Source organism: Vanessa cardui, chromosome Z (assembly GCF_905220365.1).
Source record: "Vanessa cardui chromosome Z, ilVanCard2.1, whole genome shotgun sequence".
Taxonomy (NCBI): Eukaryota; Metazoa; Arthropoda; class Insecta; order Lepidoptera; family Nymphalidae; genus Vanessa; species Vanessa cardui.
In genome coordinates, this window is record NC_061154.1 from 8,712,124 (window position 1) to 8,724,778 (window position 12,655).

The following is a 12,655-nucleotide window of genomic DNA, read 5'->3' on the forward strand; positions in this document are numbered from 1 at the left end:
TAACGAGTCGTATCAACTAATATTTGCATCTATAGTTAATATAAATATTGATATCAGATGACCCTGACTGAGTTCCGTACATTTATTGGGTGACCACTACGGCCAGTCATAGAGCGCTTATTGTTTTTGAGACTCCTTGCGGAGCGGGCATATCGCGAATAATAAACCAAAGTATTAAAATTCGCTCATGCTAAACAGTATACTCGTTTGATTCTAGCTAATTATAATAATAATGTAAGTCGATTTACGCAATTAACTTGTAGTAATTCAAAACTTCAATCAATACATATCATATTGCGCACATGTATAAGCTTATTCATTTTACGTATAGAATAATTATTATTTTGAATTAACTCGATACGATCACTTCGTTGTAATGAAATTTGCTTGTGTTTTTATTGTTCTAGTAAAATGACAGATCAGCGTAAGGAGAGACCAAACGATGTTCGGTTAATCGAAGACGAGACACGCAGAAATAAGGTAATCTCTAGTATGTATTTTTTATTTGCGTATTGTAATTAATATTTTATAAATAATATAATGCTTTAATTATGTGGACTTGTATGTGTATAAAGTTTATACTACTATTATTATAAAATGTTGCTAGCGTTTTCAAAAGTTTTATATATTTTTTGGTTTATTCGTAATGTTTTAAAATACAACTGCTTTTATTCCATTTCATTTATGTGATATAAGTGGCATAGATGTTTTTTTTATTGTGCGAATATCATCAACATTCTTTCGTATTCCATACGTGTCAATTTTTAAAGCTCTGCCCATTGCTAGCCGAAGTTTCGTGTGTAAAGTCGTTACCGTGAAAAACCTTAGAAGGGCCACCCCGCCTGCTATCTGCTCAGCAATGTCCTAAACAAGATTCGCTCGGACCTCATCTCACACATCCACGGCCTTTGCCCACGTTCTACCTCTCGGGACTTTCTGTGGACTTCACCCTCGTTGTCTCTACCGAACAGCCTAACAGCTCCATAGTTTTCTGTAGGATATATTGTCTCCAAACTATTATCAAAGTAACGGTTCAGAGGACGCGGTTATTATTACGAATAATCCGAAGGGAATTCCTAGGGGAAAATGCCTCGTTTATCCCATCGTAGTCGTTCATATGATTCGTCACTCCTGTTGCATTTCTCAGGTAGACTGGCTCACCTCGTCGCTAGCATGTCTCGTTCGAACTATGTGCTTCCACCCAATTTCATAATCTAATTCTTCTCACGTTATAACATCCGATTAAAGCTTAAGAAACGTTTTGAATTACAATATTAAATTATCTGCTCTAATAAGCTAGCTAGTAACCAACGAGGCAGTAACATATACATACAATACTTACGTACCTACACGTAGACGGATATCAGATATCAACACCAGTAAGCATGTTCATCAAATATTTTTATTAACGATGCAACATTATAGAATCACTGTCAAATTATACTCGAGTTTATTATCCATTGTTTTCTATGTAAATTCAATTAACAAAATGTTCGAATAATGTGACACGCACAATAGTTGATTGTTAATCATCTATACGGCATCTATATTCATAATTGCTCTGGCCAGCACTCAAATAGATTATGAAATGAAACAATAAATTTTCCATTCAATAAACATTTGTTCATCATAACTATTAGCCCTTTTATGCCATGAACTCCATAAATAATATAAGTTGATATGAAATCGATCGAATGAAGACATTGAAGTAAAAAATATGCAGCACATGCCCTTCTTATAAATAATTCTAACGACGTGTTTTACATACATAAATTTGAATAATTTTAGGTTTAATAAACATTTCTAAATATTTAAAATTTCAATTGTAATTTCAATTTCAATTTGAAATAGTTTTTCAATGTTTCCAGTTCATTAACTATATATTTTTTTTTGTGGTTTCAGGCAAGAGGTCGGCATTCCTTAATGCAAGGATCGTCACCTGAAAATCTGTCTGGTCGTTTGCTGCCGCCGATTGTTATTTCAAGTGAATTCAGTAGGTCTTATTTATTATATTTTCGAAACGTTATGGAAACTCAAAATAATATGACATAACCGTCTCCATCCTACATACATTAGGAATCATAATCCATGACCATTCACGTAGTTTCCATATGTAATAATTTTTATAGTATAAGAAATGAAAATGATTATTTTGTCATAACTTTAATTAATTTAACTACAAATATCTTTAAGATAGTCAACGAGAAAGTTGTACATCATCAAAGTCTCCTACGTTGGAATCCAAACAGTGGTCTCGTTACCACAGAGGGATGTCTGCAAAAGACTTTTCCGTTGTGAATAGTGCTGATATTAAGATGGAAAAGAAAGCAAAGAGACTAGGTAGGTGACAATTAATAAAATTAATGTAATTTGAATAGTCGACGTCGATTTAGAAAGGATTAAAAAAAAAATGAAGAATTATTTCTTGAGTTGGTGTTATAGTTTCTTGGTCTTGTAGCTTCCATCAAATATATCACTAGCTCGTTGTGATTTATTTGAATGAGAACATCGTTTTTAAAACACTTCTTATGTTTTACTTCTTCAATTAAATATGATCTCTATAATAATTGTAAAGTAATTTTTGCAAACATTCCCACCTTATTTCTCGGGCTAAAAAATAATTTTATGAATTATAATTTTTTTTTTCAGGGAAACATTCAACTAAAACCACCGAAGTTGATATAATAGATTACCTTGACCGGAACCGTGATTTTTTGGAGGCTTACATCATTGACAGCGTTCCTATAAACCAGGTCGAAAGGTGGTTGGTAAAGAAAATGACCAAGGATATAGTATGAGCTTTTTCTTATTTTCACATTTTAGTTAACTTATACCTTTGGTAATCATTTGTATATTACAGGAAAATAAACCATTCCTGAGCGATAAATGTCTGGTAAGACATGGACATAAAAAAAAGATAACAAAAAAAGAAATATTTATGGTAAGTATGCAATAAAAGCAAGAACGATAAAAGAAAGTAACGTATGTTTTACATTTATAACTTAGTCTATAACTTACTTAAGATCAGCTTGTAGTTATATGTAACTAAAAGTCTTGAACGTTTTAGGAATTAGTTAATAAATTAAATGGAGACGCAAATGAACACTCTATTACGTTGGAGCTGGCACGCTTTATGAGTTTTTCTATCGGCGTGGATGCGTATAGAGTTTACAAACTATTCCCTGATCATCCGACTTTTGTACAGTATTTTGAATTCGATTCTACCTCAGTAAGTATAATGTAATTATAATAACAATATAAATAATCATCAGGCTGATGATGATGATGATAATAACAATATTCTTATTTTGAATATAATATCGATGTCGACCATGTACTTTTTACTGTTTATTTGTTTCGCTGTGAGATTTTTTGTAAACAATCTTAGTATATGTATTTTGCATTGCAAAACAAAAATATTTACTTTGATAAAGATCTTACTTGTAGGATTCAATATCTTACTTGCATTAAAATAAAATGAGTGGCTGATCTAATGATCAGCCACTCATTTTATTTTGATATTTTGTATTTTGCTGTAATCAGCACAATACAAAATATCATCCGTCTTCTAGAAAAAAGGCAAAGATTAAATAATACAATGAGTCGTTGGACTGTATGCATAGAAAGAGAGCACGCAAAAAGCAAAATTAAACCTTGGATGATTTTAGGATCTTCTTACTTCAACACGACTGGCCAGAGCAGAGAACGATAAGATTGAACATGTACTCGAAGTGGCAAAGAACGGAGCTTGTTTGGTTTTGTCAAAAAAAGATACTCTCTCATTTCCAAAAATATCAAACTCTTTGCTTCGCACCTTCGACATAAAACATGAGGTGATTTACGTTCTATATCATACATCTTGCCTTATATTTGTATGTAATTCTGATTTTTTGTAAATTAATTTTGTAGAATGAAGCCAATCATGTTCTGTACCAACCAATTCTAACAGCCAATGGTAAAACAGCATACGTTATAGAAATGTGGCGACTCAAAGATAGGTTTGAAGATAAAGATGAAAAAATTAGTTCCGACTTTGTTGTTTGGGGAAGTCTAATTTTACATTACTGCAACCTATACTTGGACAAGAAGAGTGAACGCAATATGTCAGATTTTTTATTGGACGTTGTTAAGTAAGTAGTAAAAAAATTAACTACTAAACCATTGTTATTGTAGATACTACTACTATACTATTGTAGAGACGAGTAGAAATCTTTTAAAGAAATTATTTTTTAAAGTAATTAATTTACTATTCTAGATAATGTCTTAGTTTGTAAAACTAATCATAATTTAGGTAAACCTTATTATATATACCTGTGTTTTTATAGAGCAATATTTGAAGAAATGGTATCACTTGATCAATTAATTAAAAGAATACTGGAATTTGCTCAAAGACTTGTAAATGCAGACCGAGCATCTCTGTTCCTAGTGGATTATAGTAACTTTGAATTAGTTTCTACTGTTTTCGACTTAAAGTTTGAACCCGGACAAGGTAGAGATATGGAAAAGAAAGAGATACGAATGCCCATCAACCGTGGTATTGCTGGCCATGTGGCATTGTCTGGAGAAACTATGAATATACCAGACGCATATTCTGACTACAGGTTTAACAGGTCAGTTGAGAAGCTAAAATTGTATAATGTTATTTATTTATTTAGAGTAATATGTGACCATATATTTTTTAAATTTCATTTCAGAGAGGTGGACGAAGCAACTGGTTACAAAACAATAAGCATTTTATGTATGCCTGTTAAAGTTCAGGGGAAGGTAATAGGCGTAGTGCAGATGGTTAATAAGCGCAACAATGACAACTTTGATCACGAAGACGAAGTCGCCTTTGAAATATTTTCAACGTTTTTTGGACTAGCTCTTCATCACGCTAGGCTGTATGATAAAATTATGAGGAAAGAGCAAAAGTATAGAGTAGCCTTAGAAGTATTAAGTTATCATAATACATGCAGAGAACATGAAGTGCAAGAGATTCTTTCCGATAATAAAGAGATAGTGGCCAATATTTACGATTTCTATTTAGACCCATATCAATTAGATGATTTTCAAAAATGTAAAGCAGTTATAACAATGTTCGATGATCTCTTCGAACTGTCTAAATTTGATTTTGAAACAATCACTAGATTTATATTAACAGTTAAAAAAAATTATAGAACAGTTCCATACCATAATTTTGATCATGGCTGGTCAGTCGCTCATGCTATGTATGTCATTTTGAAAAGTGATAACCGGAAGCGCTTCGATTACAAAATGGTAAACATTATGTTCTTTATTTATTTATGTCATTTGTGTCTTTGATAAAAAATAATATTTTATTGTTTTTAGCGTTTGGCATTGTTTGTAGCTTGTCTTTGTCATGATCTGGATCACAGAGGCTATACGAACAAGTACATGAATGAGACGGCATCTCCTTTAGCGGCCATGTACACCACGTCACCTTTGGAACATCATCATTTCAATATAACTGTTACAATATTGCAGCAGGTAATTAAATTATGGTCGAATATTTTTAATTCAATAATATCAATCATAGTGCTATTTCAAGATTTACAGTAAATTGCATATTAGAATATATTTTTATCGTTTTTTTTTCCTAGGATGGACACAATATCTTTTCTCATTTAACCAGTGACGAATACAAGGATATTTTACGCTATATAAGGCACTGTATTTTAGCTACAGACCTTGCAGCATTCTTTCCCAATTTAGCGAAACTCAAAGAAATTTATGGAACGAGTCCCCAAAAGTCAAAGTTTAACTGGACAGTTCCTGGTCACAGGTATGTTTAACATAGTTGGTAATAACTACTTAGAAGATACTTAATATGTAAAAATTTAAATGTAAAAATCGTTTACAATAAATAAATAATAGGATCAAGCACTTAAATATCGGTAATAATTAAATTTAACGTAAAAATAAAAAAGGAAATGGCTAGAATTAAATATTATATACATATAACATAGATATACTATTGCTTAGATAAAAATTTACGGGTTAATTTTGATGGTAAATAGGAATATCTTGTTCTTTATTTTAGAGATTTAGCAATGGCGATTTCAATGACTGCAGCTGATTTGTCGGCGTCAACTAAACCTTGGGATATACAGATAAAGACCGTTAAAGTTATTTTCGAGGAGTTTTATGACCAGGGCGATAAAGAAAGGGCTGCTGGTAAAACTCCAATACCAATGATGGATAGGAACAAACCGGAAGAGCAACCATCGAGTCAGGTGCCTAAAATGATTAGCTTTTGAGTAGTAAAACTCTTTGATAATTTAATAATATGTAAGAATATAGTAATTAATAATGTTGTCACTATATTTCAATTTTATTGTATTTCTAGGTTGGTTTTCTAAGTCAAATTTGCATACCATGCTACAATATGCTATATAAAATTCTCCCAAAAACTAAACCTATGTACGTTATGTCGTTGAGAAATCTTAGAAATTGGAAATCGAAGGTTATTGATAAGGACAAAGACGAATCTTCAAATGAGGACGACACTTTAGACTTTGAAACTGAATCAGACTTAGATGATGATGACTGCGAAGAATTATTAGAAGAAGCAGATATTCAAGCTAAAGACAACATGGAAAATTCAGAAATATCTGAAATTGGACACGACATACAAGAAATTCATGACGATGACGAAGAAATACATATTCAGGAAATCAGTGGTGAAATGAGAGCGGGATGGAAGTGTATCAAATCTGATTCAGTATCATGGGAGGATGATCAAGTCGTTAGTGATAAAGCCGAAACAAAAACTGCTAGTATTTGGAAAGATATTGAAGGTAATTGGGTTGATGATGAAGGAGTGGTTACCAGACCAAAAAGGTCACTGAAAATCGTCCTAGTAGAATCTAATGATGGTGAAAATAAGAAAAACTAAATTTATACTAAGCTGAATTTTATTCGACTGTTGAAAAACTCAATTCGACATAAATTATAATATAATAGTTTTTGTTTAATTTGATTAAAAGTATTTTATTATTTGCTAAGTTAAAAACTTGATTAAACCATGCATTTTTATTAAAAACCTTTTTTTATTCTTGAATATTCGAACGAAACAATTCTAGTGACTTTATTATATACAACTTTTATACACTTAAATACTTCATTTAGTTTCGTATAAATATAAAATAAATTGCAAACGTGAAATGAAATTGCTTAGAAGTGAACTTTGCGATAGCAATTTAAATTGTTATTAAAATTAAATAGCCAACACTTGTTGGTCAAAGTCTTCGATAAAAGATAGTATTTATTTATTGCTCACATAAAATAGTTGTAATATTATATTGTACCTTATATGACAATTTGAAAAGGATTAATGAAACGTCGTGTCGTTCAGTGATACTTCATTTGTTTTGTATCATCGTTGAACTCGGAAACTACCTTTTGGATGGCTCTTAATATTTCCTTGATCGTGTGGAAAGGTTACGGCGATAACCCTTACTGTTGCGTAAAGCTGATTGAGACGGAAATCAAAAGCTTACTACGAACGTAACTCTATAACATTTATAATTAAAAATGCTATGTGGGTTTTTTTTACATTGCTTATAGGCATAGGCCTTAATAAATCCTTTTTCGCTTGATATTTTTACATAGCAATTGTTTGATCAGTTTAGGTAAAAAAATATTGTTTACTTCGCAGTTTTTTGTCATTGCTCACGAGATTTTTGCAGGGGTAGATTATTTATGAAATTAAATAAAATTTGAGTTTGCTTAACACATTTTAATAAGTTTTGAAGATGGGTGAAAATTATTTTATACAGATATTACATGTTTTCCAGTAAAGTCTCTATCGTTATGCCTCCTTTTCCGACATTATAAGTTTCTAGATCGTAGAACGTTAGGAAGAATCTGAAAACAGATACATATAATTAAATATTGCACCTATATAAATCTATTGGTAAACAACAGTCTTTAAATATAAACAACATTACAAAGTGAATGTCATTACAAAATAATAAGAACAAAACGAGAAATAAATAAAATTTTAACAAAAAGAAAAACCGACTTCAAACAAAACACTATTTTAAAACAAATGAATATGCACGAAAAAGTAATAAAAATAATTGCGTATTCAACATATTTTTTAGAGTCTTCTTAAGTTAAATGAAATGAAAATAATTAGACTACTTAAAAGTCGATTAACGATTATATCATGCAGTTATAGTTATTGGTATATTTGGAGCCGGTGTCAGCCACGGTGCCCTTGCCCCAACAATCAAAAGAAAGAAGCGATACGAGCCCCTTGATTGATCCAGTATATTATTGTGTAAAAGGTAATTTGTAAAAAACATATTTCTTAAAGTATTCTCGTATTGTTTTTTGATAGATATACTGTAGGGTTTTATTGGCTGACACCGACTCCAAATATAACAAGAATTATAACTACATGATATAATCGTTAATCGACTTTTAAGTAGTCTCATATTTTTAATTTCATTTAACTTAGGAAGACTCTAAAAAATATGTTAAATATGCAATTATTTTTATTACATTTTTATTTGTTTTAAAATAGTGTTTTGTTTGAAGTCGGTTTTTCTTTTTGTTAAAATTTTATTTATTTTTTGATTTTAAGTGAAGCTGATGTAGACTAACATTATTTTTTTAATATGGATAGATTAAGCGTTCCGTTTATATGAGTAAGAAACTACTTCGAGGACAATTTCAAAGGAAACTTGCGAATAAAGCAAAAATAGACTTTCGAAAATGCGGATTTAATACGTCACGCGGCGTAAACTACAAGGATCCCTCGAAAGAGCTGTAATCGAACTCAGCAAAAAAACTTTGAAAAAGACCAACTATATTTCGTACATCATATGACATCACATCACATACACAAAATTTGATTAAAGATAGTAAGAAATTCTGCCCCATATCGCACCCTAACTGCGAGCCGTATAGGAGTTCCATCACTACATAGTATAAAACAAAGTCGCTTTCTCTGTCCCTATATCTTTAAATCTACGCAACGGATTTTGATGCGGTTTTTTTTAAAAGATAGTGTGATTCAAGGGGAAGGTTTGTGTATATAATACATGAACAATATAGTAAAGAAACACTGATAATTTTAGAAGTTTGCGATGTGATGTCGTATATAAACAAATTCTGTAGTATATTTAGTATCAGTATTGCACCCGTGCGAAGCCGGGGTGGGTAGCTAGTTGATTATAATATTCGACTATGATAATTACATAAACATAACCACATTATGGAAGGTGACTCAAATATCCAAATAACCTATAAATAAAAGATTCGACCGAGTATCGCTAACGTGCTCCTCAGAATTGTTCCGTTCCCTTCCGTTCCGTTACTTTGTCATGGATCCTGTGCTCAGAACCTTACCAAACTTTCACCAAATTACCCTTGAAGTATATATTTTATAATAAAAAAAGAATTATCAAAATTGGTTAACGTGAATTTCAGTTATTCACCTATTTGTCGCACATATACATAATGCAAATTTAAGACTTATGTCGTTTTCACATGGATACCATCATCGGAAAAAAAAATTAAAAAAATGGGACCCCACGGGAAGCACTACCTTTCAAACAAAAAAAAAATTATCAAAATCGGTCCACCCAGTAAAAAGTTATGAGGTAACAAACATAAAAAAAAAAAAAAAAAAAAAAAAAAAATACAGACGAATTGATAACCTCCTCCTTTTGGAAGTCGGTTGAAAAACTTAACAAATGTTTACATATAATTAGTGCTCAATTTTTTATTACTTGTTCCGATTTTACGTAACGGTTAAAAGTCGTAATAAATATATAATATATAACATCAACAGCCTGTTGATGTTATATATTATATATGTTGTTGTTGTTGTTGTTTGAGGAGAAGGTTTGGAACATATTCCAGAGTCGAGATGGCCCAGCGGTTAGAACGCGTGCATCTTAACCGATATAATATATATTACATAATAAATATATCTTAATATGCTGGTATCTATTTTCGTACACGATTTCAATACTCCTGTGTTTGAAAATAAAGCAATAATTTAAGACCAGAAAATGTGCCATATAAACCATGTCTTGGAAGCTTTGTTGATTACTTTATAATAAGTGGCTTATCTACGTTGCATTAGACGTTTTTCAAAGTCTGATGTCGTATTCACGTATTTCTTTTAAAAATGGTATATAAAACATGAATAATAATTAACTTAAAACATTTTTTTTTAATTTCGACGCTTACAAAGTATAAAAGACTAAAGGATCCGTCATATATATCACGAGGTTTTCTCTATGTGTACAAATAATAGCGAATGATTTACCTGTTAGGAGGCACACCGAGTTCTTTTTCAATAAACGCAGTTAAAAGTTTAACAATTCGCTTATTGTTCTCTGACCCCAGATTTCCAATCGACTCCAAAGTAGCAATGACACCAGGAAGGGTAGAATTGCCATTTATTGTCAATTGACAGCTATCTTGTACAACGCAAATAAACGTCTGCAAAACAAGTTAATAATATTAAGTAAATAAAACTATTTTTACGTGTATTACCACTATATTATAAAAAGGTTTTTAAAATTACTATCATTCGTATAATGACATTAATTATTATTAGATATCAGTTTAATGAGAGTGGTAATGAAAACAAATGAAAAGAAAATCCTTACATTCAGAATGAAGTATAAGTTTTAAAAACTTTAAACAACCATCTTTTGGTTAAGTTCACTGATGAACTAAAACAAATTAGTTTACTTTATTATCTTAGTGTGAGTACCAGCTACGTGTGATATTTTCTAAACGTCATACTATTTTAGATGTGTGCGTGTACTAAGTGGCCAACTGTTATGGTAGGTCCACGCGATACAGACTTCGTATATACATACTTCTATTGAATTTTGTCTGTGCAAGCAAGCAGCGCAGACTAAAATCGGTGTATTGAAAAAGTCTGAGCTTTGCATGAAGATTGACTCTGTGTATATGTCTGCGTATTATTTTGAGCAAAATAATTAATCATTAGTTGATTAAATTTTTACAGAAAAACGAATTTAATACCCGATTTTTTTCTATTAGAGGTTTGCAACGATACCGCTAAGAAAATTGGTTGAAAAACTGCATCTTCAAATCTAAAAATCGGAGGTAGTGAAACTATATCTAATGAAATTATTGAAAAGTCCGTACAGACAGTTTTTCTCAAACTTGCAAGCCTGTGCCGATGTCTGTATTAAAAAAAGGTCTGTGTCAAGTCTGTGTCGTGTGGATCTACTTCGACGCGGTATCCGCTTTGACATTTCATTTAGCCCTATAATATGAAGCCTGAAGTTATATTTGAAAATATAATAAAATAACAACAACTGGGCTAGTACTTCTTTTAAATGGTAGATTATTGCATGCTGTTTTTATGTGGGTTTAATGCTGAATTCAGTACACCGATGTTGTTCATAATTTTAATTATTACTCAATCAAGCACGTCATGACTCGGCTGAGATTTACTTATTTTAGAAAATGGCCCGTCTTAGCTCCAAGAAATACCTTCACTCCAATTTTTTTAAGGTCCATTGACGTAAACTATTTTTTTTATTATTTTCTACGCTAAGCCACTTAAACCAGTTAACTTAGACCCAATACAATTTTTTAAGTAAATTAGTATTAAAAGAAAATAATGAATGACTAATTAAAAAATAGAAAAGATATTTTAAAGACTTACTTCAGGGGGTTTTCTGACACCTTCAACAAGAACAGGTATTACTTTAGTCATAAAATCCTCAGGGATGTTTGACTTTACAATATTCGTCATAATTTTTAAGCACGGCATTTTGAAAAAGATATATATTTATGTTTTCAAGTAAGTTATTCTATACACGACCGACGAGATCCATATATAACTTTTGTGTAATACTTGTTCTCTTTATTGTAATAATATAATACACTTGTCACATTATCATTGTGGATATGATAAGCAAATGAGTTCTATCAATGTTTATTTTATCATCCGACTTCAAATTGGAGGAGGTTATCAATTCGGCTTAATTTACAAGTAATATTTTAATTTGAATTAAATATATTACATGATATATTAGCCGACTAAGAATAATTACTTGATTTTTAAATTGAGAATGAATTACCTCAACTATGAATGAATACAAAGTCAATTTAAAGTCGTGGACTTAAAGATTGAATAAAGATTAATTACTTCTTTTTCTAAGCATTCTTATTTTATATATGCTTGATGGAAGGCTTAATTGTCTTAAAATATATTAATACATTTTTTTGAAATTTTATTTTAACAAATATGTAAAATACATATAAAGTAGCGCGTTTTGGAAATTGTTTTAATATAAGCGTAGCATAACGGTGCTGTGGATGACTGTCGACGGTTTTGTTTGTAATTTGTAAATATTATCCATGCGAAAAAGTAAATATATTTTTATACGAAACAAACCTATGATCTCTTTGTTTATTATGAACACCGACTTTAATTCATTAAGTACTGTGAATACTTAAATAATGTCCTTTTTAAATATATTACATTTTGATTTATATCTTAATATAATCAAAAGCAAAACAAAATGAAAGTTATTAAAATATATTTATTGTTAAGATAAATTTAGTAAATAGTTGCGAAAGCGTTTAAATAATTGCAATATCTAATCAGTTACATTTGAAGTTGTGTAGTGGTGTGTGTAAGCTG

The 12,655-nt window shown here is 30.8% G+C and overlaps 2 protein-coding genes across 4 annotated transcripts; one reads left to right on the forward strand and one right to left on the reverse strand.

Moving 5' to 3' along the window:
• LOC124543169 (probable 3',5'-cyclic phosphodiesterase pde-5) lies at positions 1 to 7,673 on the forward strand. 3 transcript variants are annotated; one of them, XM_047121243.1, is made up of 15 exons: positions 1 to 234; positions 408 to 480; positions 1,903 to 1,993; positions 2,194 to 2,340; positions 2,650 to 2,792; positions 2,861 to 2,941; positions 3,068 to 3,229; positions 3,669 to 3,833; positions 3,910 to 4,130; positions 4,326 to 4,610; positions 4,695 to 5,259; positions 5,332 to 5,490; positions 5,604 to 5,785; positions 6,044 to 6,236; positions 6,350 to 7,673. In XM_047121243.1, the coding sequence occupies exons 2-15, from the start codon at positions 412 to 414 to the stop codon at positions 6,896 to 6,898; spliced, it is 3,012 nt and encodes a 1,003-aa protein (XP_046977199.1). In that variant the 5' UTR covers positions 1 to 234; positions 408 to 411; the 3' UTR covers positions 6,899 to 7,673. The 3 variants fall into 3 exon arrangements, with proteins under 3 accessions (XP_046977199.1, XP_046977200.1, XP_046977202.1); XM_047121244.1 differs by lacking the exon at positions 1 to 234 and having other exon boundaries at positions 408 to 490; XM_047121246.1 differs by lacking the exons at positions 1 to 234; positions 408 to 480 and having other exon boundaries at positions 1,901 to 1,993; positions 2,198 to 2,340.
• A 47-nt stretch (positions 7,674 to 7,720) lies between these two features.
• On the reverse strand, positions 7,721 to 11,886 carry LOC124543170 (macrophage migration inhibitory factor-like). The gene is made up of 3 exons (XM_047121247.1): positions 11,672 to 11,886; positions 10,289 to 10,464; positions 7,721 to 7,869 (listed from the first exon to the last, which is right to left on the reverse strand). Exons 1-3 carry the CDS (start codon positions 11,777 to 11,779, stop codon positions 7,785 to 7,787), a joined length of 369 nt encoding a protein of 122 aa, XP_046977203.1. The 5' UTR covers positions 11,780 to 11,886; the 3' UTR covers positions 7,721 to 7,784.
• Positions 11,887 to 12,655: the final 769 nt, after the last annotated feature.

Coding starts and splice junctions, on each gene's coding strand:
- LOC124543169 (XM_047121243.1), top strand. CDS start 412: ATGACAGATCAGCGTAAGGAGAGACCAAACGATGTTCGGTTAATCGAA. Junction 2,942..3,067: donor CAAAAAAAGAAATATTTATG/GTAAGTATGCAA, acceptor TGAACGTTTTAG/GAATTAGTTAATAAATTAAA. Junction 3,834..3,909: donor CCTTCGACATAAAACATGAG/GTGATTTACGTT, acceptor TTAATTTTGTAG/AATGAAGCCAATCATGTTCT.
- LOC124543170 (XM_047121247.1), bottom strand. CDS start 11,779: ATGCCGTGCTTAAAAATTATGACGAATATTGTAAAGTCAAACATCCCT. Junction 10,465..11,671: donor GTGTCAGAAAACCCCCTGAA/GTAAGTCTTTAA, acceptor CTTGTTTTGCAG/ACGTTTATTTGCGTTGTACA. Junction 7,870..10,288: donor CTCGGTGTGCCTCCTAACAG/GTAAATCATTCG, acceptor ATCTGTTTTCAG/ATTCTTCCTAACGTTCTACG.